This window comes from Tachyglossus aculeatus, chromosome 14, assembly GCF_015852505.1.
Source record: "Tachyglossus aculeatus isolate mTacAcu1 chromosome 14, mTacAcu1.pri, whole genome shotgun sequence".
In the NCBI taxonomy this organism is placed as follows: domain Eukaryota; kingdom Metazoa; phylum Chordata; class Mammalia; order Monotremata; family Tachyglossidae; genus Tachyglossus; species Tachyglossus aculeatus.
In genome coordinates this window covers 5,073,669-5,097,538 of record NC_052079.1, presented here as the reverse complement: position 1 = coordinate 5,097,538, position 23,870 = coordinate 5,073,669, and the positions used below count along the sequence as shown (strand labels likewise).

At 47.0% G+C, this 23,870-nt stretch overlaps 2 protein-coding genes across 4 annotated transcripts in view; one reads left to right on the top strand and one right to left on the bottom strand.

The window, feature by feature from the left end:
- Nucleotides 1-4,981: 4,981 nt before the first annotated feature.
- On the top strand, nt 4,982-23,402 carry KLHDC2 (kelch domain containing 2). 3 transcript variants are annotated; one of them, XR_005453854.1, is made up of 14 exons: nt 4,982-5,341; nt 10,702-10,781; nt 12,078-12,195; nt 13,146-13,261; nt 14,493-14,574; nt 15,969-16,052; nt 16,834-16,914; nt 17,000-17,058; nt 18,123-18,232; nt 18,829-18,901; nt 19,730-19,817; nt 20,234-20,286; nt 20,763-20,973; nt 23,288-23,402. XR_005453854.1 is itself a non-coding variant. In XM_038756341.1 (13 exons), the coding sequence occupies exons 1-13, from the start codon at nt 5,093-5,095 to the stop codon at nt 20,884-20,886; spliced, it is 1,317 nt and encodes a 438-aa protein (XP_038612269.1). In that variant the 5' UTR covers nt 4,982-5,092; the 3' UTR covers nt 20,887-21,102. The 3 variants fall into 3 exon arrangements, 1 of the variants encoding a protein (XP_038612269.1); XR_005453853.1 differs by lacking the exon at nt 23,288-23,402 and adding an exon at nt 22,538-22,560; XM_038756341.1 differs by lacking the exon at nt 23,288-23,402 and having other exon boundaries at nt 20,763-21,102.
- The window catches only part of NEMF (nuclear export mediator factor), a 31,869-nt gene continuing 29,698 nt past the window's right edge, over nt 21,700-23,870 (bottom strand). Inside the window, exons 29-33 of the mRNA XM_038756340.1 lie at nt 23,080-23,115; nt 22,658-22,764; nt 22,514-22,557; nt 22,349-22,428; nt 21,700-21,918 (exon numbers count right to left, since the gene is read on the bottom strand). Of these exons, the coding sequence (XP_038612268.1) occupies nt 21,841-21,918; nt 22,349-22,428; nt 22,514-22,557; nt 22,658-22,764; nt 23,080-23,115 (345 nt within the window). The 3' untranslated portion in view covers nt 21,700-21,840. The remainder of the gene's footprint in view (nt 21,919-22,348; nt 22,429-22,513; nt 22,558-22,657; nt 22,765-23,079; nt 23,116-23,870) is intronic.

Below are 23,870 nucleotides of genomic sequence, written 5' to 3'. Positions count from 1 at the left end.
GGTGTTTTGCACACAGTAAGTGCTTAATAATAAGCAGCGTGGAGAAGCAGCGTGGCTCAATGGAAAGAGCACGGGCTTTGGAGTCAGAGGTCATGGGTTCAAATCTCCGCTCTGCCACTTGTCAGCTGTGTGACTTTGGGCAAGTCACTTAACTTCTCTGGGACGTCAGTTACCTCATCTGTAAAATGGGGATTAAGACTGTGAGCCCCTTGGGACAACCTGATCACCTTGTAACTTTCCTAGCGCTTAGAACAGTGCTTTGCACATAGTAAGCGCTTAATAAATGCCATTATTATTATTATTATTAATAATAATACTACTACATACCCTATTCTGCAGGTATTCATGATATAACTAGAGGGTACATCTGTACCCTCTTATAATAATAATAATAATGGCATTTATTAAGTGCTTACTATGTGCAAAGCACTGTCCCAAGCACTAGGAAAGTTACAAGGTGATCAGGTTGTCCCAAGGGGGGGCCTCAGTTTTAATCCTCATTTTACAGATGAGAGAACTGAGGCACAGAGAAGTTAAGTGACTTGCCCAAAGTCACACAGCTGACAAGTGGCAGAGCCAGGATTTGAACCCATGAACTCTGACTCCAAAGCCCGGGCTCTTATCTCCCTCCTGCCTGCTGTCACTACCCCTAGGGAGAGGATAATGGGAGAGTTGCAGCTTCCAGAACCTTGCCACCTCGAGGGAGATCCACAACAGCCGCGTTAGAGATGTGTAGCACGTGTCCCTTCTTTTTTAAGGTATTTGTTAAGTGCTTACTATGGGCCAGGCACTATCCAAAGCGATAAGGTGGACACACAGTCCCTGTCCCACATAGGGCTCACAGTCTTAATCCCCACATTACAAATTAAGGCTAGGTACAGAGGAGGCACTGAAGGGTTAGATGACTTGCCCAAGGTCACACGACAGACAAGGGGCTGAGCCCGAATTAGAACCCAGGTCCTGTGACTCACAGGCACATACTCTTTCCATTAGCCGCACTGGTTCTCCTGCTCTAGGTAGGTGGGAGCACTGGAGTTTATGGGGAGGCAGCTAAAGTCAGTGAGAAAGAGGGTGTAATCTCGGCTCCAGTTATTTATTGAGCCCCGGCCAGGTGTAAAGGACTATACTGGCAGGCAGCATGGCCGAGGGGAAACAACACTGGCTTGGGAGTCAGAGGACCTGGGTTCTGATCCCAGCTCCGCTACTTGCTTGCTGTGCGACCTTGGGCAAATCCCTGAATTTTCTTGTGCCTGTTTCCTCATCTATGAGTAGCAGTGTGGCTCAGTGGAAAGAGCACCGGCTTGGGAGTCAGGGGTCATGAGATCTAATCCCTGCTCCGCCATTTATCTGCTGTGTGACCTTGGGCAAGTCACTTCACTGTGCCTCAGTTACCTCATCTGTAAAACGGGGATTAAGACGGTGAGCCCCACGTGGGACAACCTGATCACCTTGTATCCCACCAGTGCTTAGAACAGTGCTTTGCACATAAGTGCCCACTGTTGGGTAGGGACTGTCTCTATATGTTGCCAATTTGTACTTCCCAAGCGCTTAGTACACTGCTCTGCACATAGTAAGCGCTCAATAAATACGATTGATGATGATAAGTGCTTAACAAATACCAACATTATTATTATCTGTGAAAAGGAGATTGAAGAGTTTCTTTCCCTCCTGTGGAGATTGGGAGCCCCAGGTGGGATGGGGGACTTTGACATGATGATCTTCTATCTACCCTCTACCCTAGTGCTTAGCACATAGTACTTCCCAAGTGCTTAGTACAGTGCTGTGCACAGTAAGCGCTCAATAAATACGATTGAATGAATGAATGAAATAGTAAATGCCCAACATTAATTCATTCAATCGTATTTATTGCGTGCTTCCTGTGTGCAGAGTCCTGTACTAAGCGCTTGGGAAGTACAAGTCACACCACAGTTATTATTTAATGATGGCATTTATTCAATCAATCAATCAATCAATCGTATTTATTGAGCGCTTACTATGTGCAGAGCACTGTACTAAGCGCTTGGGAAGTACAAATTGGCATCACATAGAGACAGTCCCTACCCGATAGTGGGCTCACAGTCTAAAAGGGGGAGACAGAGAACAGAACCAAACATACCAACAAAATAAAATAAGTAGGATAGGATAAGTAGGATTTATTAAGCGCTTACTATGTTTGAAGCACTGTTCTAAGCACTGAGGAGGTTACAGGGTGATCAGGTTGTCCCACGTGGGGCTCGCAGTCTCAGTCCCAATTTTACAGATGAGGGAACTGAGGCACAGAGCAGTGAAGTGACTTGACCAAAGTCAAACGGCTGACAAGTGGTGGGGCCAGAATTCGAACACATGACCTCTGGCTCCCAAGCCCGGGCTCTTTCCACTGAGCACCGATGCTTCTCTGTTATTGAACTAGAGAAGCAGTGTGGCTCAGTGGAAAGAGCTCGGGCTTTGGAGTCAGAGGTCGTGGGTTCAAATCCCAGCTCTGCCAATTGTCAGCTGTGTGACTTTGGGCAAGTCACTCAACTTCTCTGAGCCTGTTACCTCATCTGTAAAATGGGGATTAAAACTGCGAGCCCCATGTGGGTCAACCTGATCACCTTGTATCTCCCCCAGCGCTTAGAACAGTGCTTTGCACATAGTAAGCGCTTAACAAATGCCATTATTATTATTATTATTGGCCACCCTAAGGGGTTTGTTTGGGGTTTCCCGTCTCCAGGGTGGGTGAAAGTGCTTCGAATGGTACTTGGGACATAGCGAGCGCTTAAGAAATACCATTATTAAAAAATGGGCTCTTCTTGGGGGGAAAAGATAGGCAGCACGGATCCGGAATGATGCCTCTCCGGGGAAAGAGAGAGCCTGAAAAGGCGGGCCCCTGAACGTGGCTCAGTGGAAAGAGCCCGGGCTTTGGAGTCAGAGGTCGTGGGTTCAAATCCCGCCTCTGCCACTTGTCAGCTTGGGCAAGTCACTTCACTTCTCTGGGCCTCAGTGACCTCATCTGTAAACTGGGGATGAAGACTGTGAACCCCCCGGGGGGCAACCTGATCACCTTGTAACCTCCCCAGCGCTTAGAACAGTGCTTTGCACATGGTAAGCGCTTAGTAAATGCCATCTTCATCATCATCACTGCCGTTTAGGCCTTGCTCTAAAACGGGGTGGAAGATGGCTGCGGCAGCCGGAAAGTGGGGGGGGGGGGGGGCCGCGGGCGCGCGCGCGCGCGCCGGGCCCGCTGAGGAGAAATCAATCAATCGTATTTATTGAGCGCTTACTGTGTGCAGAGCACTGTACTAAGCGCTTGGGAAGTACAAGTTGGCAACACATAGAGACAGTCCCTACCCAACAGTAGGCTCACAGGCTAAAAGGGGGAGACAGAGAACAAAACCAAACATACTAACAAAATAAAATAGAATAGATAGGTACAAGTAAAATAAATAGAGTAATAAATATGTACAAACATATATGCAGGTGCTGTGGGGAAGGGAAGGAGGTAAGATGAGGGGATGGAGGGGGGACGGGGGGGAGAGGAAGGAAGGGGCTCAGTCTGGGAAGGCCTCCTGGAGGACGTGAGCTCTCAGAAGGGAGGAATCAATCGTATTTATTGGGCACTTACTGTGTGCAAAGCACTGTACTAAGCGCTTGGGAAGTACAAGTCGGCAACACATAGAGACAGTCCCTACCCAACAGCGGGCTCACAGTCGAGAAGGGGGAGACAGAGAACAAAACCAAGCATACTAACAAAATAAAATGAATAGATATGTACAAGATAAATAGAGTAATAAATATGTACAAACATATATACAGGTGCTGTGGGGAAGGGAAGGAGGTAAGATGAGGGGGATGGAGGGGGGACGAGGGGGACAGGAAGGAAGGGGCTGAGTGTGGGAAGGCCTCCTGGAGGAGGTGAGCTCTCAGTAGGGCCTTGAAGGGAGGAATCAATCAATCAATCGTATTTATTGAGCGCTTACTGTGTGCAGAGCACTGTACTAAGCGCTTGGGCAGTACAAGTCGGCAACACATAGAGACAGTCCCTACCCAACAGCGGGATCAGTCTAGAAGGGGGAGACAGAGAACAAAACCAAACATACTAACAAAATAAAATGAATAGATATGTACAAGATAGAGTAATAAATATATACAAACATATATCCATATATACAGGTGCTGTGGGGAAGGGAAGGAGGTAAGATGGGGGGGTGGAGAGGGGGAGAGGAAGGAAGGGGCTGAGTGTGGGAAGGCCTCCTGGAGGAGGGGAGCTCTCAGTAGGGCCTTGAAGGGAGGAAGAGAGCTAGCTTGGCGGATGAGCAGAGGGAGCAGGGCATTCCAGGCCCGGGGGAGGACGGGGGCGCGCGCCGGGCCCGCTGAGGAGAAAGGGCGCGCGCGCGCCGGACTCTCTGAGGAGAAATGGCGCGCGCGCGCGCCGGACTCTCTGAGAGGAAAGGGCGCGCGCGCGCCGGACCCTCTGAGGAGAAAGGGGGCGCACGCGCCGGGCCCGCTGAGGAGAAAAGGGGCGCGCGCGCCGGGCCCAAAGAGGAGAAAGGGGGCGCGCGCTCCGGGCCCAATGAGAGAAAGGGCGCGCACGCGCGCCGGGCCCAAGGAGGAGAAAGGGGGCGCGCGCGCTCCGGGCCTAATGAGAGAAAGGGCGCGCACGCGCGCCGGGCCCAATGAGGAGAAAGGGGTCGCGCGCGCGCCGGGCCCAATGAGGAGAAAGGGGTCGCGCGCGCGCCGGGCCCAATGAGGAGGAAGGGCGCGCACGCGCGCCGGGCCCGGCGAGGCGGAGGAGGAGCCGGGCGGTAGGGGGCGCTGGAGGGCGCGGCGGGTTTCCGGCGGGTTTCCGTCCGGTAGTGGCAGGTTTTACCGTTGGCCCCGCAAACAGGGACCGAGCCGGGCGGACGGACGGACGGACGGACGGCCTGAGGGGAGCGGGTCGGGCAGGACCGGACCGGACCGGACGGAGCCGGACTAGGTGGCGAGGGAGGGCCGGCCCGGGCCCGCGGTGTCCGTCCTTCCTTCCCCCATCAGCTGAGGGGCGGCCCGGGGCGCGCGGACCCGGGGACGAAGCGGCGGGACGCCCCCCGGCCCCCCGCGGCGCTGCGCCAAAATGGCTGATGGCAACGAGGAGCTGCAGGCGGCGGCGGCGGCGGCGGCGGAGGAAGACGACGACGACGACGAGGAGGAGGAGGACGACGACGAGGAGGACGAGGAGGAGGAGGAGGAGGAGGAGGAGCTGGGGCTGGCGGGTCCGGCCGAGGAGCCCCTGGAGCCCCTGGAGCCGGCCAGCCCCGCCGAGCGCAGCGGGCACGTAGCCGTCAGCGACGGGCGCCGCATGTTCGTCTGGGGAGGCTACAAGGTCCGTTACACACACACACACACACACACACACACACACACACACTCTCTCAGTACAGTGCTAAGCGCTTAGTACAGTGCTCTGCACATAGGAAGCGCTCAATAAATACGATTGATGACACACACGTTGTGTGGGGGGGGCGGGCCTGGCGGCGGCGGCTCCCCAGAGCCTCCATTTGGGAGGCTTCTAACAGAGTAATAATATAATATATAATAATATATGATATATATAATATATAATAATATATATTATATAATATATAATAATCTAATATAATAATAATAATGGCATTCAGCGCTTACTATGTGCAAAGCACTGTTCTAAGCGCTGGGGCTACTACTACTACTACTCAAGCCCCTACTGAGAGCTCCCCTCCTCCAGGAGGCCTTCCCACACTGAGCCCCTTCCTTCCTCTCCCCCGCGTCCCCCTCTCCATGCCCCCCATCTTACCTCCTTCCCTTCCCCGCAGCACCTGTATATATGTTTGTATATATTTATTACTCTATTTATCTTGTACCTATCTATTCTATTTATTTTATTTTGTTAGTATGTTTGGTTTTGCTCTCTGTCTCCCCCTTCTAAACTGTGAGCCCGCTGTTGGGTAGGGACTGGTTCTATGTGTTGCCGGCTTGTACTTCCCAAGCGCTTAGTACAGTGCTCTGCACATAGTAAGCGCACAATAAATACGATTGATGACACCCACGTTGTTGGGGGGTGGGGGGCGGGCCTGGCGGCGGCGGTTCCCCAGAGCCTCCTTTTGGGAGGCTTCTAATAATAATGGCATTAATTCAGCGCTTACTATGTGCAAAGCACTGTTCTAAGCGCTGGGGCTACTACTACTACTCAAGGCCCTACTGAGAGCTCCCCTTCTCCAGGAGGCCTTCCCACACTGAGCCCCTTCCTTCCTCTTCCCCTCGTCCCCCTCTCCATGCCCCCCATCTTACCTCCTTCCCTTCCCCGCAGCACCTGTATATATGTTTGTATATATTTATTACTCTATTTATCTTCTACCTATCTATTCTATTTATTTTATTTTGTTAGTATGTTTGGTTTTGTTCTCTGTCTCCCCCTTCTAAACTGTGAGCCCGCTGTTGGGGAGGGGCTGGCTCTATGTGTTGCCGGCTTGTACTTCCCAAGCGCTTAGTACAGTGCTCTGCACACAGTAAGCGCACAATAAATACGATTGATTGATTGATTGATTCCTCCTTTCAAGGCCCTACTGAGAGCTCCCCTCCTCCAGGAGGCCTTCCCAGACTGAGCCCCTTCCTTCCTCTCCCCCTCGTCCCCCTCTCCATCCCCCCCACCTTACCTCCTTCCCTTCCCCACAGCATCTGTATATATGGATATATGTTTGTATATATTTATTACTCCATTTATCTTGTACATATCTATTCTATTTATTTTATTTTGTTAGTATGTTTGGTTTTGTTCTGTCTCCCCCTTCTAGACTGTGAGCCCACTGTTGGGTAGGGACTGTCTCTAGATGTTGCCAACTTGTACTTCCCAAGCGCTTAGTATGATGATGATGATGATGATGATGATGGGGAGGTTACAAGGTGATCAGGTTGTCCCATGAGGGGACTCCCAGTCTTAATCCCCGTTTTACAGATGAGGTAACTGAGGCCCAGAGAATAATAATAATAATAATAATAATGATGGCATTTATTAAGCACTCACTATGTGCAAAGCACTGTTCCAAGCACTGGGGGAGGTTACATGGGCATTGAAGCAGCGTGGCTCAGTGGAAAAGAGCCCGGGCTTTGGAGTCCGAAGTCGTGAGTTCAAATCCCGGCTCCACCAATTGTCAGCTTTGTGACTTTGGTCAAGTCACTTCACTTCCCTGGGCCTCAGTTCCCTCATCTGTCAAATGGGGGATGAAGACTGTGAGCCCCCCGTGGGACAACCTGATCACCTTGTAGCCTCCCCAGCGCTTAGAATAGTGCTTTGCACATAGTAATCACTTAATAAATGCCATCATCATTATTATTACAAGGACATCAGGTGGTCCCACGGGGGGCTCCCAGTCTTCGTCCCCATTTTACAGAGGAGGGAGCTGAGGCCCAGAGAAGTGACTTAACTAACATCACACAGCTGACAAGTGGCGGAGTCGGAATTTGAACCCACGACCTCTGACTCCAAAGCCCGGGCTCTTTCCACGGAGCCACGATACTTCTCTAGATTCTCTAGACTGGGAGCCTGTTGTTGGGTAGGGACCGTCTCTCTCTGTTGCCGGACTGTGCTTTCTAAGTGCTTAGTACAGTGCTCTGCACACAGTAAGCGCTCAGTAAGCACAATTGAGTGGGTAATAATAATCATAATAATGATGATGGTATTTGTTAAGCGCTTACCATGTGCCAAGCACTGTTCTAAGCGCTGGGGGGGATACAAGGTAATCAGGTTGTCCTGCATGGGGCTCGCAGTCTTCATCCCCACTTTACAGCTGAGGGAACTGAGGCCCAGAGAAGTGAAGTGACTTGCCCCAGGTCAAACAGCTGACAAGTGGCGGAGCCGGGATTAGAACCCACGACCTCTCACTCCCAAGCCCGGGCTCTTTCCACTGGATCCATTCAGGCTTTCCGAACCCGAGTTAGGAAGGACGGTGGTTCAGTGTGAAGCTTTCGAGTGGCCCCACCCGTTCTCCGAAGGCCAGTCTCCCCAAAATTCCCAACCCCCCCCGCCACATACATCCACACACAAATCTCTTATACTTCCTAGGTACCAGCCCCTTTGAGTCCCTAGAGGGAAATGGACATCCAAGTCCCATATGTCCAGGGCGCGGGAACAGGTGCCCGCGGTGTAAACCACCCGGTCGGAACCTGGGAAGAGGGAAAACCGGACAATGGATTGCACCCCCGGAGGTCAGAGCGCAGTCCAGCCCGGGGCTCTAGCGGTGGGAATGCCACCCCAAATGAACGGCAATCCTGGATTTCCCCCCACTTCCACCATGGGATCGGTCCTGAATGTCCAGCACTCGTCTCCAACTTCCTGCTCCTCTCCCATTCCGGAGCCGACTGGACCTGGCCCAGGCCCGAGAACCACAGTGCAGAGCTCAGCGTGGGCTAGGCTGCAGCTTTGTAGCCCTGAAGGACTGTATAATGGGGGAATTGAATCATCATCATCAATCGTATTTATTGAGCGCTTACTATGTGCAGAGCACTGTACTAAACGCTTGGGAAGTACAAACTGACAACATATAGAGACATCAGGACATTGGACCCTGCAAGGAGGCAGGAAAGTGTGGGAAAGGCCAGGCGTATTGGGCTTTCCAAATGCACCTCTGCCTGACTCCGTTGCAGTTGCTAATATCCTGCCTCCAGATTCCCCTCATTTTGAATGAGCTCCTTTGTGTGTTTCTCTGAATTGGTACCTGGCCCCTTTCCTTTTGAACCGCCAACAGTGTGGTTCACAGCCTGGCAAAAGGGCCAGTGTAGAGCAGACGGGGGAATCTGTAAAATCAGGCATCTGTAAAAATGGGGATTAAGACTGTGAGCCCCACGTGGGACAACTTGATCACGCTGTATCCCCCCCAGCGCTTAGAACGGTGCTTTGCACATAGTAAGCGCTTAAAAAATGCCATCATTATTACTTTTAGACTGTGAGCCCAATGTTGGGTAGGGACTGTCTCTATATGTTGCCAATTTGTACTTCCCAAGCGCTTAGTACAGTGCTCTGCACATAGTAAGCGCTCAATAAATATGATTGATTGATTGAGGAGAGCCATATGGCAAAGTCTATAAAACACTGGGGCAAAGGGGAGGACCTGGCATCCTGTGTATAGAACTGAACGTTTCGTCCATGATGGCCCCGTCCCTGCAGGGTTTTTTGCTCATGAGTTTATATGTTCAGAATTTTGGAGCATCAATCAGTGGTATTGATTGAGCCCTTATTGTGTGCAGAGTACTGTTCTAATAATAATAATAATAATGGCACTTGTTAAGCGCTTACTATGTGCCAAGCACTGTTCTAAGCGCTGGGGGGATACAAGGTGATCAGGTTGCCCCACGTGGGGCTCACAGTCATAATCCCCGTTTTACAGAGGAGGTAACTGAGGCTCAGAGAAGTTGTGACTTGCCAAAGGTCACAATCAATCAATCAATCAATCGTATTTATTGAGCGCTTACTATGTGCAGAGCACTGTACTAAGCGCTTGGGAAGTACAAATTGGCATCACATAGAGACAGTCCCTACCCAACAGTGGGCTCACAGTCTAAAAGGGGGAGACAGAGAACAGAACCAAACATACCAACAAAATAAAATAAGTAGGATAGAAATGTACAAGTAAAATAAATAAATAAATAAATAAATAAATAGAGTAATAAATGTGTACAACCATATATACATATATACAGGTGCTGTGGGGAAGGGAAGGAGGTAAGACGGTCACACAGCAGACAGATGGCAGAGCCGGGATTCGAACCCATGACCTCTGACTCCAAAGCCTGTGCTCTTCCCACTGAGCCACGCTGCTTCTGAAGCACCTGTTCTAAGCACCTGAGATAGTACAGTACAGGGTTGGTAGACATACTCCTTAGTGTAGAGGGGGAGACAGACATAGGTGCCATGGGGCTGAGGGTGGGGTGAATAAAGGACACAGGTCCAAGCGCGAGGAAGACGTGAGCGTGGTCATAAGTTGTCGGACACTTGCTGCTGTGGTACTGTCAGTGTCCAAAAGTAAGAAATGAAGGTGGAAATATCAAGTGTCCAATTATTTTAAGCAAATATTGGAGGAGAAAAGGCAGAAGAATAACTATGAGACAGTGGTTTTCTGAGCCGCGTAGAGGGAGGTTCCAGTCCAGAACGCCACCTTCCCGTATCTTATCATCTCTAGAAATCTGAACCATCAAACCTTCCCTTCACTGGATTCACGTTCCAGTACATGTATTTGCTCTGCAGTGAAAATGCTCAGGGTACAATTGCAGCATCACATTTTAAGTCTGGTTCTGAAGAAGGACCGAACTAGCCTCGCCTTCCTTCCCTAAGCTGAGCGAGGAAGTGGGACCCTAATTTACAAATGCCCAGTAACCCGTTAAAATACGGAGGTTGGCTTTTTTTAAACGATCTCTTTTGGGGAAAACTCAGATATGTTTGATTTGTATTTTAAAACCTCCTGTGGTAGCCAATTTAAAATATCAAAGCCAATTTAAAATAAAAACGTCTAATTATGTTTTCGTATCTGGGGATTAAATCCGTAGTTTCCTTCCCCCTCAGACTGCGAGCCCCATGTGGGAGAGACACCGTGTCTCGCCTGATTATTGTATCTGTCCCAGGGCATAGTACCATGCTTGGCACATATTAAGCACTTAACAAATACCATCATTATTGTTATTAATTATGCCTTTTTGGTCTCTGTCTCTCTTTAGAATGCTCAAGTTAGAGGATTTTATGACTTTTATCTGCCTCGAGATGAAATATGGATCTACAACATGGAGACTGGAAGATGGTAACAGAAAATTTTCTTGGCGGAAAAAAAAAATTTCGATATTCTTTTTAAAGAACAAAACCACTTTAAGCAGTCTATTGAACTGACAGTATGGTTTTTGTGCAATTATCTATGTCAGAAAACCCAGTTGGCATTTCTGTACATTCCTGTGGCTCTTTAGCTCTTCGGAAGCAGCTTAAGATAATAACTTTGTAGAGATTTGTGTTTCAGCTTCTTGACTACAAGAACTGAGATGTCATTAGGTATGGTAGTGCAGACTAGAAGGTGAGGATCTATGGATATCTGAATAGAATATAAAGATTTCTTGGAATGCTAATAGGTTGATAGTTTAAATTGAAGAAACTATCTTCTTCGTACAACATATTTGGATGTAGTTATTTAAATGCTGTCTTAATTAGGCAGCCCCCATGAATTGATAGTGGAAGAAATTCTGTAGAATGTTTCAAATCTAGAAGTATTAATCAGCTTTGCAGATAAGTTTTTAAACAAAATACAGCCCTGTCTTTCCCTTCCAAAATATTTTCCCGTGTGGCAGTGACCTAGTGATGTTGCAGTAGAGCAGTGTTGTGACGTTTTACTTAAAATTCTTGCTTTTCACCTGACTCCTTTAGGTTTGTCTCAATTGTGTGACTAAATTCATTTCAGAAACATTCATTTAAACAAGTTGAATTTAACGTATGCCCTTTCTTTTAATATACAGTTGTATAGTTGGCTATAGTAGTGGTAAAAGACACAGTTTCTGCCCACACCTGAGTTGCATAGCCATTTGGAAATAAAAATAAAAACCTGAGCAGGTACTGCCTGCGGCTTTCCAAGTGTTTGCAGTTCTAGCTGTGTTCCCCCAGCAAAAGGGAGTTTGGTAACTGCTCGTGTTTTCTGTTGCGCTTCAACAGGATTCACTTTGCTAGAGGCCTGTCACGTTTGTGGATACAAGGCCACAGGTGTATGGTACACACTTCCTTGTGGTACATACTTCCTTGTGCATAGCTCCACTGCCCGGGATCTCTTAAAGGAAGCGTATTCCATATGTAGAATAGAGTTTCTAAGTTTTACTACAAGCTGTCCCCAAGTTTGGCTAAACCAAAAGCCAAAGGAGAGAAAACGGTTGTTTGCTCTCTTTCCGTCATTTAAAATAAAGTGCCAGAAACGATATGCTGCTTTAACATCATCAAATTAATGATGAGATCAGAGTGGACCTTCTTTTTCCTAAGTAGGGAGGAAATTTTGAAGGGGTATGGGTACTTGCATTGTTTGTTATGGGAAAGGTATTTACACTTTGCAAACATTTTTCCTCAGGAAGAAAAATAACACTGAAGGGGATGTTCCTCCCTCCATGTCAGGAAGCTGTGCAGTTTGTGTTGATCGGGTGCTTTATTTATTTGGAGGACACCATGCAAGAGGCAATACAAATAAGGTCCGTTCTTCCTCATCAACATGGAATTTTTATCCACTTTAGAAGCCAAGGCGTGGGTCCAGGCTAGGTTTGGGTCATCCGACTTGTCCAGTTCCTATCAGGAAAGTTAAAGGGGCCCTACTTCTTCCCCTGCTTCCTTTTGAAATGGTTTAGGCAAGTCCACTGGGAAATGCCACATAGGCAATTATTAGTTGGCTGCCTAAGAACGTGTTGCACATATATTGGAAAGAATGCAGAAACATTAATAGCTGTTCGTTTTCATCTGTTGGTTGACTTGAGATTGCTTGGCCTCTCTTCCTCTCAGGGTAGGGAATGGCTCCATCGCAGATGTTTAGCTAGGAAAGGGGTCAGTGGTTGTGGAGGAAAGCCTGGAATCAAGAGTGGGAGAAGGGTGTAATGGGAGCCAAGTTGATTTTGAGGTAGAGATGAGGGGTGGAGTGGAGTGAAGAGTTGGTGCTGAATCCAAGTCACAAGGGAAAGGGAAAGAATGATGTCAAAATAGTAACCCCTTTCGATACTGTTTTGGAGAGAGAGGCCAGCAGCAGGGAGGCTAGTGAGAAGATGGTTGAAATAGTTTGTTCAGATGTACCAACACCAGCGGAGGAACTGCGAGGTTGAATGGAGAGCAAATAAAGACCCTTCTAGAAGCAGAGGAAAAAGCCATAGGATTTGGCAGCTCCCAAAAGTTGAATCACAAATGTGTTTTTCTGTGGTTTTTATTAGAGGAAGGAAATGAAGCCAATTCATGTTAGGGCTTCTAATGAATGACTTTAAGAGGTTTTCTCAGCGGTGAGCATTTGGGAAGGGAACAGAAGGTCATTAGCTGGTAGAAGCCGGAATATGGAAGCGAGAAATTCACCGAATGATTAACCCAGAGGCTAATGTTGAACTCACCATAATGAAAACAAACACAACTAAAACACAACTAAACATGATCATTTCTTGGGCAGTTCTACATGCTGAATTCAAGATCCACGGACAGAGCGCTGCAGTGGGTGAGGGTTGAATGCCAAGGAATTCCCCCTTCTTCAAAGGACAAACTTGGTGTCTGGGTATATAAAAACAAGTGAGTAGTGCAAAGCTCTTACGTGCACATGGCCTGTATGTGTAAAATGGAAAATTCTGTGATCTTTGTAACATCTCATGTGACGGTATGGATAAGTATCGTCTTTATTAAGAATTTAGGTGCCAAACATTGCGCTGGTGCAGATGCAGTCAGATTAGACACCATCTCCCTTCCCCGTAAGAAAGGGAGAACGGGTATTAAACCCCCATTTTACAGATTAGGATAGTGAGGCTTGTCCAAGGACACCCAGCTGGCAAGTTATAGAGCTGGGATTAGGCTCTAAGATCTCCTGCTTCCCAGTCCTGCGCTATTTCTACTGGGTTATGCTGTTTCTCTGCAACATAACAATAATAATAGCGATCATATAATGGGACTCCTCCATAAGACTTCTGTAACATTTTGGGGATGTACTACATTTTATGTAGAAAAAGAAATTGAGTGTATGTCAACATCAGTCAAAGTGATGTTGGTAATTATCAGCCTCTTGGAATTACTCGTTTTGTGACGTCTTGAAGGGACTCATGTTTTCTGGGTTCAAGGCCAGGGTTTAGGGTGACTTTTTGGACTAAAAAATACAGCCTCATTTTCTAACAACAATATTGTAAGCAATTACATACAAATTGTGTGTGGAATTGTGTGGTGAGAGCAGAGGCATTTCACTTTCTCCTCCCTCCCATCTCTGGCTCCATGCCAGAAGAAGGGGTGGGCCTCTGCACCCGGAGATCTTCAGGGCAGGAGAAAAAGCAGAAAGAGGTTGGTGTTGGCTTTTTTAGCCTCTGTGTGTCCACATGTCTCTCAATCTCTGTCTCCCTCTTTTCTCCTCATTTTCTGGCACATGTTTCTCTCCTCTCTCCCTCTTTGCCCCCTGCTCTGTCCCTCTCTCTCTGCCCCCTGCTCTCTCCCTCTCTGCCCCCTGTTCTCTCCCTCTCTGCCCTCTGCTCACTCTCTTTCTCTTTCTCTCTCTCTCCCCCTTTCCATAACTCTGATCCCTTCTATCACTCACCTAATGGCACCTCAAGCTGGACTGTTCTGAAAAGGGGTGAGGATGTCAGAGAATCAAGGGAAGTGAAAGGGGTGAGGAGATGACTGAGACAAGTGACACACTTGGAGAAAGGAGGAGGGACATTTCAATCTTTAGCATCAGATCTAATGGGGCTGCCTTAAAGTTAAGGTTGCCTTAAATCGGGAGCATTGTAGTAGTAGGATTAATGTCTTGATTTCTGTTAAATAGGTTAATATTTTTTGGAGGTTATGGGTATTTTCCTGAAGATAAACAACTAGGAACATTTGAATTTGATGAAACCTCTTTTTGGGTAAGTAATCTCTCTCAACCAGTCTATCAGTGGTGTTTTATGAGTGCATACTTTGTTCAGAGTCCTGTATGAAGCACTTGGGAGAGTGCAGAATAACAGAGTTGATGGATGCGTTCCCTGCCCACAGGGAGTTTTAAGCCTAGAGGGAGAGACATTTATTAATAAATAAATTATGGGTATGTTACATAAGTGCTGGGGGACAGGGGATGGGGTGAATAAAGGATTTATATCCAAGGGCAAGAGCAGTGGAGGGGAATGGGAGAAGAGAAAAGGAGGGTTTAGTAGGGGAAGGCCTCTTGGAGGAGGTGTGATTTTTAATAAGGCTTTGAAGGTGGGGAGAGTGATCGTCAGTCGGATGCGAAGGGAAAGGAAGTTCCAGGTCAGAGGCAGGATGTGGGTGAAGGGTCGACGTGAAAGAGAATTACATTAATTGTTTCAATTGTATCATTCTATGTTAATGCTCAAAACCAGTCTCTCAGTATTGATGCCATGTTATGGCCTTTCATTTAGATTACTCTTCTGTGTGTACGCTACCTTTCACTCTTACCTTTCCCTCACATTTGTGTGAAGAAGTCCACTAAGCGACCACATTAATTATGTAATTCTGTAAACCTGTGTCCTAGTAATCGCTTTAGACTGTGAGCCCACTGTTGGGTAGGGACTGTCTCTATATGTTGCCAATTTGTACTTCCCAAGCGCTTAGTACAGTGCTCTGCACATAGTAAGCGCTCAGTAAATACGATTGATGATGATTCATTGAAAACCTACTTTACGCAGAGCACTGTAACAAGGGCAAGGGAGAAGTTATATGAAGGGACATGATCCTTGCCCTCAAGGGATAAACTAGTGGGAGACATGGGGAAAAACAAACAGTAAAATGAAAGGCGCAAATGCCAGAAAGTGGAGCCAAAAAAGTAAATGCATACAAATGATTTTCAAAACAGCACATATAACAGAGGGAGGAAACGTAATCTGGAGTCTTTATAAAGCGGTGAGTCGTTTGTAGATTATGAATCTGAGCGGCCTCCTAAGAGGCCTCCGGATGTCTCCGCCCCAAGACTAATGCCACACTAGGGCTGAGGAGCTTGCAAGCTACATATGAAGTCTCTAGGGATTTCTGGGGCTCAGATTCCCAACAGCCACAGGTACCCCATTGCATGAGCAGTAGCTAACTCCTTGCCCTCCTCCTCTTCCACCTGCTCCTCCTCTTTTTCCTCTCGCTGTCCCCCCGCCCCACATTGCAAATGCCCAACTAGCCACAACCGTATCTCTTGGCATCTCAGAGCTGGGGCAGGGGGGTTGCTGAGCCGGGCTGGGCAGAGCTCTACACCCAGCTGCATTGTTTGGAGACCAAAACAACGAGCTCTGCTAAATGTTAATATTTGCTTATTTAGAACTCAGGCCTTCCAAGAGGGTGGAACGATCACGTTCACGTTCTGGATACAGAAACATTTACCTGGAGCCAACCTATAACTACTGTGAGTATGGAAGAAAGCCCAAGCTGAAACCCTGTTCCTCCCCATCCCCCCTGCCTTACCTCGTTCCCCTCCCCACAGCACCTGTATATATGTTTGTACGTATTTATTACTCTATTTATTTTATTTGTACATATTTATTCTATTTATTTTATTTTGTTAATGTTTTGTTTTGTTCTCTGTCTCCCCGTTCTAGACTGTGAGCCCACTGTTGAGTAGGGACCGTCTCTATATGTTGCCAGCTTGTACTTCCCAAGCGCTTAGTACAGTGCTCTGCACACCGTAAGCGCTCAATAAATACGATTGAATGAATGAATGTAAAGTTAACAGACATGGGTGGAGGAAACAGCTGCTGGCCACATTGGTGGTTTTCTTAACCATAGTCCATGGTGGAAGTACCTGTCCTCTGCACAAATTCAGTAGACTTTCCGGTTTCTCGATCCCTGTCCCACCGCCTATTCTTTGCCTTCTTGAAGTTGTTTTCTCATGTAATTTTTTTCACTTTGCTGACTGGATTTGTGTTCTTTTCAAGCATTTTGTCCTATTTTGGGGGCCGGGGGTGGTGGTGGGGTGTCATGATCTCATTTTACTTTCCACACACTTCCTTGATAGCACTTGTCTTCAAATCCCTAAGCAAGTCAGGTTAGCTTCAGTATTTTCCTTCCTCTGTTCCTCGTCTATTTTTCCTGTTTATTTTTTATCGTCGTTACTTTTCCCACCCAGAGGCTGCCATCCTCTGACCACTCCTCCAGATAACTTTGCTGTCAATGTGTCTCCCTGACAGGGTAAATCTCCTTCCCCTCGAGCTGCTCACGCCTGTGCTACTGTAGGAAATAAAGGCTATGTGTTTGGAGGCAGATACCGTGTAAGTAGAAGAAAGTGCTTTCTGGGTGGTGTTCTGCAGTTTTACTTGCTATGAGTTGACGGTTGTTTTTTTTGCTTGCTTTCAGGACTCAAGAATGAATGACCTTCATTATCTTGATCTGGACACATGGGAATGGAATGAATTGTAGGTAACATTTAAAATGTATTTTAATTTATTTTAGAAAAATGTGTTCAAAGGAAGCAAAGCACTTTCTAGTGTCGTTTTCCTCTTCTCACATGAAATGTATTCATTCTAGAAGCACCATGGCCTAGTGGGTAGAGCACAAGCCTGGGAATCAGAAGAACTTGGGTTCTAATCCCAGCTCCGCCGCTTTGCCTGCTGAGTGACCTTGGACAAGTCACTTACCTTCTCTGTGCCTCATTTACCTCATCTGTAAAATGAGGATTAAAACTGAGCATCATATGGGACACGAACTGTGTCCAGCCTGATTAGCTTGTATCTCCACCAGCCCTTAGTACAGTGCCTGGCACATTGGAAGCACTGAACAAATTCCATTAAATTAAAAAGAAAATCAGTGCCCACTTGACAGGGATTGGGGAGGACAGGCTCACCCTCACAGCTGTTTGAGCCGAGCTCCCTGCCTTACTCATCCCAAGCCTCTTTCAAGACCAGTTTCTCTTGCCTATTTCCTCTTTGAAGCCTGCTTTTCCCGATCCCTACCTACGCCGCTGAAATTTCTGCTCCCTTACCCCCACACTCACAGTGAAAAGTTGGCACCTTATATTTGTCTGGCATAACTTCTGGTAAGAATAATTACTAATTGTTTGGAGGCCAAGAAACAGGCAGTTTAAAAGCAAATGCCAGACTTTTTTGGCCACTGAGATGCCTGAACCTTTGTTAAATATGAGTCCCAAAAACAAACAGCTGGAACGATCTAGTACTGTGAGCCTACAGCTTTAGTTACCAGGGATCGTTGACTGTCTGGAGAGTTGTTTTCTCTAACATACATCACCCATATGGTTCCAGGTGGGCTGTAACTTCCCTTTCTCGTTGGGTGGGGCTTGAGTGTCTGGTTTCGTGGGCCAGAGTCACGATTGTGGAGAACGTATTGTTCCAGTGGAAAACTGCAGTCTCTAGGAGCTCCTTTCCTGCTATACCACTGTAGCTGGGAGCCTCTGGGTGATGGAGAGGGAAAGCCCTGTTCCAAGTAAGAACATAAAGCCTTCTCCCCTCTTTTTTTTTTCCAGAATTCCCCAAGGCATTTGTCCAGTTGGTCGATCTTGGCATTCCCTAACACCTGTTTCTTCAGATCATCTCTTTCTCTTTGGAGGGTTTACCACTGATAAGCAACCACTAAGTAAGTAACTTCCCATCCTCGACTACTGGGAATGGCTTCCCAAGGGAGAGAGGGAGACACACGCGCATTTGGCCTCATCTGTGGCCAGCAGACCCAAGGCAGCCCTGGAGGGACACTGGTGGCAGAGGACCAGTGTTGCCAGACCCCGCTGCTGCAGACGGACAAGCAGCATCCCGCACATCCACTTGGAAACAGAGCTTGCATCCTGCTGAGTAAAAGGCAGCTCAGAATATGTGCAAACTGACCCTGGTCTTGTGTGTGCCTCCATCCAGCAGGGCGGATGGAGCCTGAAAGACGGGGGAGGAATGCCAGCCCCACTTCCAGCTCCCCCGAAGGCCATGCTGCCTGGGGGTCTGACTCCTAGCTCTTCTGTTCCTAAGCCAGGGTTTGGAAGACCGGGAGCTCCTAGGAGCTGGGAGTCAGACTTCCTTCCTAGACCAGCAGCAAGCAGAACGATTCCCAAGAGATGCTCAGATAGCGTCACTTGCTTGCAAACTGCCCCGCACACCACTGGCTGGACAGGGCAGAGATTGGAGCCATGTAGGAGTGGGTTAAGCTGGGAAGGAGCTGATAGTTTTCATTCTTTTTTGTATTAGGTGATGCCTGGATTTATTGCATCAGTAAGAATGAGTGGATACGGTTCGAGCACAACTATACTGAAAAACCAAGGTATAATCTCTTCAGAGTTACTGTGTATGTTGAAGTGCAGCATAGGGAAAGATCGCTTGAGCTATCATCTGGTTAAATACCTGTCTTTTAGCATTCTTTGTTATTCTCAATATGAAGACAGGAAAACTCAGTGTTATCCTTCCTTCCTCTCCCCCTCGTCATCCCCCCCCATCTTACCTCCTTCCCTTCCCCACTGCACCTGTATATATGTGTATATGTTTGTACGTATTTATTACTCTATTTATTTATTTATTTTACTTGTACATATCTATTCTATTTATTTTATTTTGTTGGTATGTTTGGTTTTTTGTTTTTTTTTTTCTCTGTCTCCCCCTTTTAGACTGTGAGCCCAATGTTGGGTAGGGACTGTCTCTGTATGTTGCCAATTTGTACTTCCCAAGCGCGTAGTACAGTGCTCTGCACGTAGTAAGCGCTCAATAAATATGATTGTTTGATTGATTGATCTCAACAGCCCAGGGCATTTAATGTATGGCACAACATTTTCCGAAAGATTCAGGAAGATCCTGACACGTGTCATTGTGAGATAATGTGTCCTGGAAAGTGCAACAAATAATTTCTGTGTAACGTCAATTCTGCATAATTTTAACTAGAGATTTTGTACCTAGATCTCTCTGCTTACTGGGCTCTCACTTTGAACCAAACCCCTTTATCTTGGAAAAACCTGGGGCTGATGCAATTTAAGAGTTACCACCCTAGGTAGACAGACAATAGCTAGCGGACAACCCCGTTGATTACCTCAAATGACAAGTGTGATGTGACTTTTTGTACTGGAACGTAGCAAATGCAGCTTGTTCTGTTCCCGGACAGGTTATGGCACACAGCTTGTGCAAGCGAAGAGGGAGAAGTGATTGTCTTTGGTGGGTGTGCCAACAACTTGCTTGCCCATCACAAAGCAGTAAGTAGAACTCTGTTGGGTGGTTTTTTTCCTGTTAAAAAGGGCAGTCTCTGACATCTGTGGGGGAGCAGCCTTACACTCGGAGCAGATGTGGCTCTGATGCCAGAGGCCGTGTGGTAGGCAGAACAAGTTCCAATTTGGTGCCTGCCCAGAGGAGGCAGATTTGCCTGCAAGCCCTGGGTGCCTCAGCCTTTGGGTGACATGGTAAAAAATTTAACATCTGGGCTTTTGTTTTCACTTTTCGAGGGGGCTGGAGAGGGGATGCAGGGAGATGGGGTCACCAGAGCTATCTCTCTCACAGGTTCTACCTAGGTGGGAGTGTGCGGTGCATTTTGTCTTGTCTAAGCAGTTACATGTTGCCTTTTAAAATTGTTTTTCAGCCACTGAGATTAAAAATCTGTGTCTTTCTCTCGCAGGCTCATAGTAATGAAATTCTGGTCTTCTCACTACAGCCCAAATCTCTCGTAAGGTAAGCAGAGAGGCCGAGCCCTCCCTAGAGCGGCAGCAGCTTCAAGGAGAAAAGTACCTTAGCAGAAGGCCTGTTACGTTGAGTATGGGGGTTTGGTGATTTTGCTGTGGAGCAGCGGCTGTGGTCCAGTACACTGTCCCAGCAACCAAAACTCAGGGGCACAGGTGACACCGCTGTCCTTCCCAAACCTCCCTGCCCATGTAGCATGAATTCTGGGGTCGGCCCTGATCTCAGGCCCTCCCAGCCCGCGCCGGGGTCCTGTTTGCTTGCTGCCTTAAGTTCACAACCCAAAAGGCTGCAGTGTTTCCAGCAGACCAGAAAAATCACAACCACCTAAGTTTGACTCTGGCTGGCAATTCTGCCAAAACCTCGAGAAGCTAGAAGTTCCCTCGTGCCCCTGCTTTTTAATCAGTGACAGCAACAGGCTTTCAACTATTAATGTGCTGCTTTTCTCTGCCTTCCTCCCTCCATCTCAGGCTCTGCCTCGAAGCAGTGATTTGCTTTAAGGAGCTACTAGCCAGCTCATGGCATTGCCTCCCCAAACACTTGCTGCACAGTGTAAATCAGAGGTTCGGTAGCAACAATACATCCGGATCTTAAGATCTCCCGTCAGCCACTCCTCCCTCCCGGCAGCCTTGCATGGGCAAGCGGTTCTAGAAGATGTAACGATTTCACGTGGTGTGGCAGGTGTGTAGGTCATTTTTGTATAATTTATCTGCATTGTAGTGTGTGCTTCCTGACTTTAATTTGCATGTGAATGGCCTAGAGAACCTATTTTTGTGTAAGACGGTTTGCAATAAATGTATTTCATGCACAGGCCTGTCCCCTGTCTAGACTAAGGCAAAACTTGGACAACCCTGGAGTTGCTAGCTTCAGATGGGCATGTGGCTCGGGGGAGAAAGTAGTAAAGTCGGAGAGGTGTATGTCACCTTCGGACTAATATAATAAGCGTTGTATTTGTTAAGCACTTACTATGTGTCAAGCACTGTTTCAGATCCAAGTTAGGTTTTTCACTGTCCCTGGCCCACACAGACTAGGAGGGAGAGCAGACCTTGAATCCCCATTTTACAGATGAGGAAACAGGGACACAGAAAAGCTTAAGTGACTTGCCCTAGGTCACCCTGCAGGCAACTAACTGGCAGAGGTGGCATTAGAACCCAGGTCCTTTGCCTTCCAAGCCCATGCTCTCTCTCCATGCTGCTTTCCCTATACACTACGGAATTCCGGAATTCCGAGGCCGAGATTAGCATGAGAAGGAGAAGGTGTACTACTTAACAGCCTTCAGCTGCTGGAGTTGAAGTTCAGACTTCATTGTGCAGGAAACATAATTAACTCTACCTTCAGGTTCTGTGTTAACCTAAATGAATAAATGTAGGAGCATAGACTATTACAATGAAAGTTTTATATAAAAATAAAACATTAACTTCCCTATTTCTATATGAAAGAGAGATGGGCTAAATATACAAGGGTATCTTTATTAGCCAAATGAAGCAGTCCTGATCACTGTGCCCTCTGAAAGGTCTGAGTATTGACAATTTTCAAATGCTGTCTCTGTCACTTCTTTTTCAGGTTGAGCAAATTGGGTGCAGACACTTTTACTTTGCCGGGAATATTTCTCGATAGATCAGTGTCCTGTTAGGGGGAAGAAAAAAAGCAACAAACCCCCCCCAACCCCAAAGAAAGAAATCGCATTTTGCCCAGGGTATTTAGGGAAGAGAAATTTGTATGAGCAGATGACACCTCCCAAGGATATTTTTTTGGGGGGGTGGGGAGGTTGTGGAGAGACATACAGAGGCTGTTGGAGGTTTGAGAAAAGAGCATTTAACTACACAATGGGCTCTCTAGTTTAAAGATATAACCCCAAAAGCCACAATTAACTCTCATCTTCTGTCCCTCTTTCCTAAAGGATTTCTTATTTTCTACCCAAGTGCTGAATTGCCTTGGGCCTGCAGCAGTCTAATTAGCAATCGAACACAGGGGTAAAAATACCCCAAACCTAAATAGCAGCTTTGAAGTCAATCGGTGTTTCTATTTCATGATCTAGGGGGTGGACTGTTTTTACCTTTACACTGCGGAATAAATCTTTTTCTCTTGTGGTAGCGTCTTTGGAATGCATGAAATTATTCAAGGCCACTTTAGCAGCTGCAGGGGGTAGAGAAGAGAATGGTTCAAAACGTGCCCATTAAAACCGGGACGCAATGAGTAGAAACAAAACATCAGTCTGTACCTTTTCCTTTTTTCTGTGTTCCAGGAGTAAGCTTCACTTTGTACCTTTAAAAAAACCCAACAAAACACATCACTGAGTAGCAAATTCTGAAGCACTCAAGAGGCTCAGCTTTTCCACCCACTCAGAGAAGGTGCAGCGACTTACTTGTAGTTTGTCATGATGGTGTAAGGGGCACAGATCGGGACGGCAAAGAGGAGCACGTCTTCAATGTGGGGTTGTCCGGTGAGAGAATCCAGCAGGTTCTCTCCTTCCTAGAGGGGCAGGACCATTACTTTCAAAAAAAATTGGGGGGGAGTGGAAGACTTACATTTACATTTCAAGACAGCGGGTCACCCCCAAGAGTGAGTGTACTCGATTAAATCTCGGTGTTTCCCCCACCCCCAAAAACGGGTCACCGTGAATAGAGAAGGCCCTTACACCCACACTGAGACAACCACTTGTAAACTTTTTCCTCCCTGAAGTAATAACAGAAGTAGCATCTGCAATATGTTGAAGAGCTCATCCTTCTTCAAAACAGCAAGACTGCTGCTGGTAAGTGAGAGACTGAGAAAGGGAGAAAAGCATACCTCGTGTCCCTGTTGATCCTGGTCTTGCTCTTCATGCTTCCAGTGTGTAAAAGAAAAATGGTTATAGTTTCAGTTTTCCTAAGTGTTTTCTAGATGTTCACAAAAGAGACTAGGGCAAGATTTAGAGTAAAAAAAAAAAAGCTTTTTTTTTTCGCCAGATGTGTGGAACATCTCAACTTTGTATTATCTTTCCTATTTGATTTCTAAGGTAAAACTGAAAACAACAAAAGGTTTTGTATCAGCAGGAAGAACAAATCTGAAGCACGTGCTCCAGGCTAGTCCCAGAAAAGCCTAATTATCCTTAATAAAATCATCAAGCATGAGGTGTGAGGGAAGCTTGTCTGAATGCACACCTCCTGAAACTACCCTCACAGCATCAACGACCCTATTCCACACCAGTTCATAACCACGTATGGAGTCCAGACAATAGCCTAAACCAAATCCAGAGGTTAAGATTTAAGAGACGCTGTAATCCTCTAATGACTAAAACTAGGGACGTACCCAAAGCCAGGAACCCATACGGACACAGCTTCCTGCCCACAAAATTATTTTCAGGAAACTGCAACAGAAGTTTTTCCCAACAAGGGGCTAAGAGAAATTTTCCCCATCTGGGGGTGTTTTGCTTTAGTCCAGGCCAGGCTTCACTGCATTTTTTGCAAACAATAAAAAAATAAAAAGCCACTAGTGCCTCACTTTTACCAACTTTCCCAGGTTGTTCTAGATATCCAGGGCATGCCAGAATGTGTTTACAACTGTCCAAATGACAAGGAGTAACTAACTAAAATGCTCTT

What these genes read in the sequence shown, in the direction of transcription:
- KLHDC2 (XM_038756341.1), top strand. Translation starts at nt 5,093, where the DNA reads ATGGCTGATGGCAACGAGGAGCTGCAGGCGGCGGCGGCGGCGGCGGCG. An exon ending in TCGTCTGGGGAGGCTACAAG is followed by an intron (nt 5,342 to 10,701) that starts GTCCGTTACACA and finishes GTCTCTCTTTAG; the next exon opens with AATGCTCAAGTTAGAGGATT. An exon ending in GTCTGGGTATATAAAAACAA is followed by an intron (nt 13,262 to 14,492) that starts GTGAGTAGTGCA and finishes TCTGTTAAATAG; the next exon opens with GTTAATATTTTTTGGAGGTT.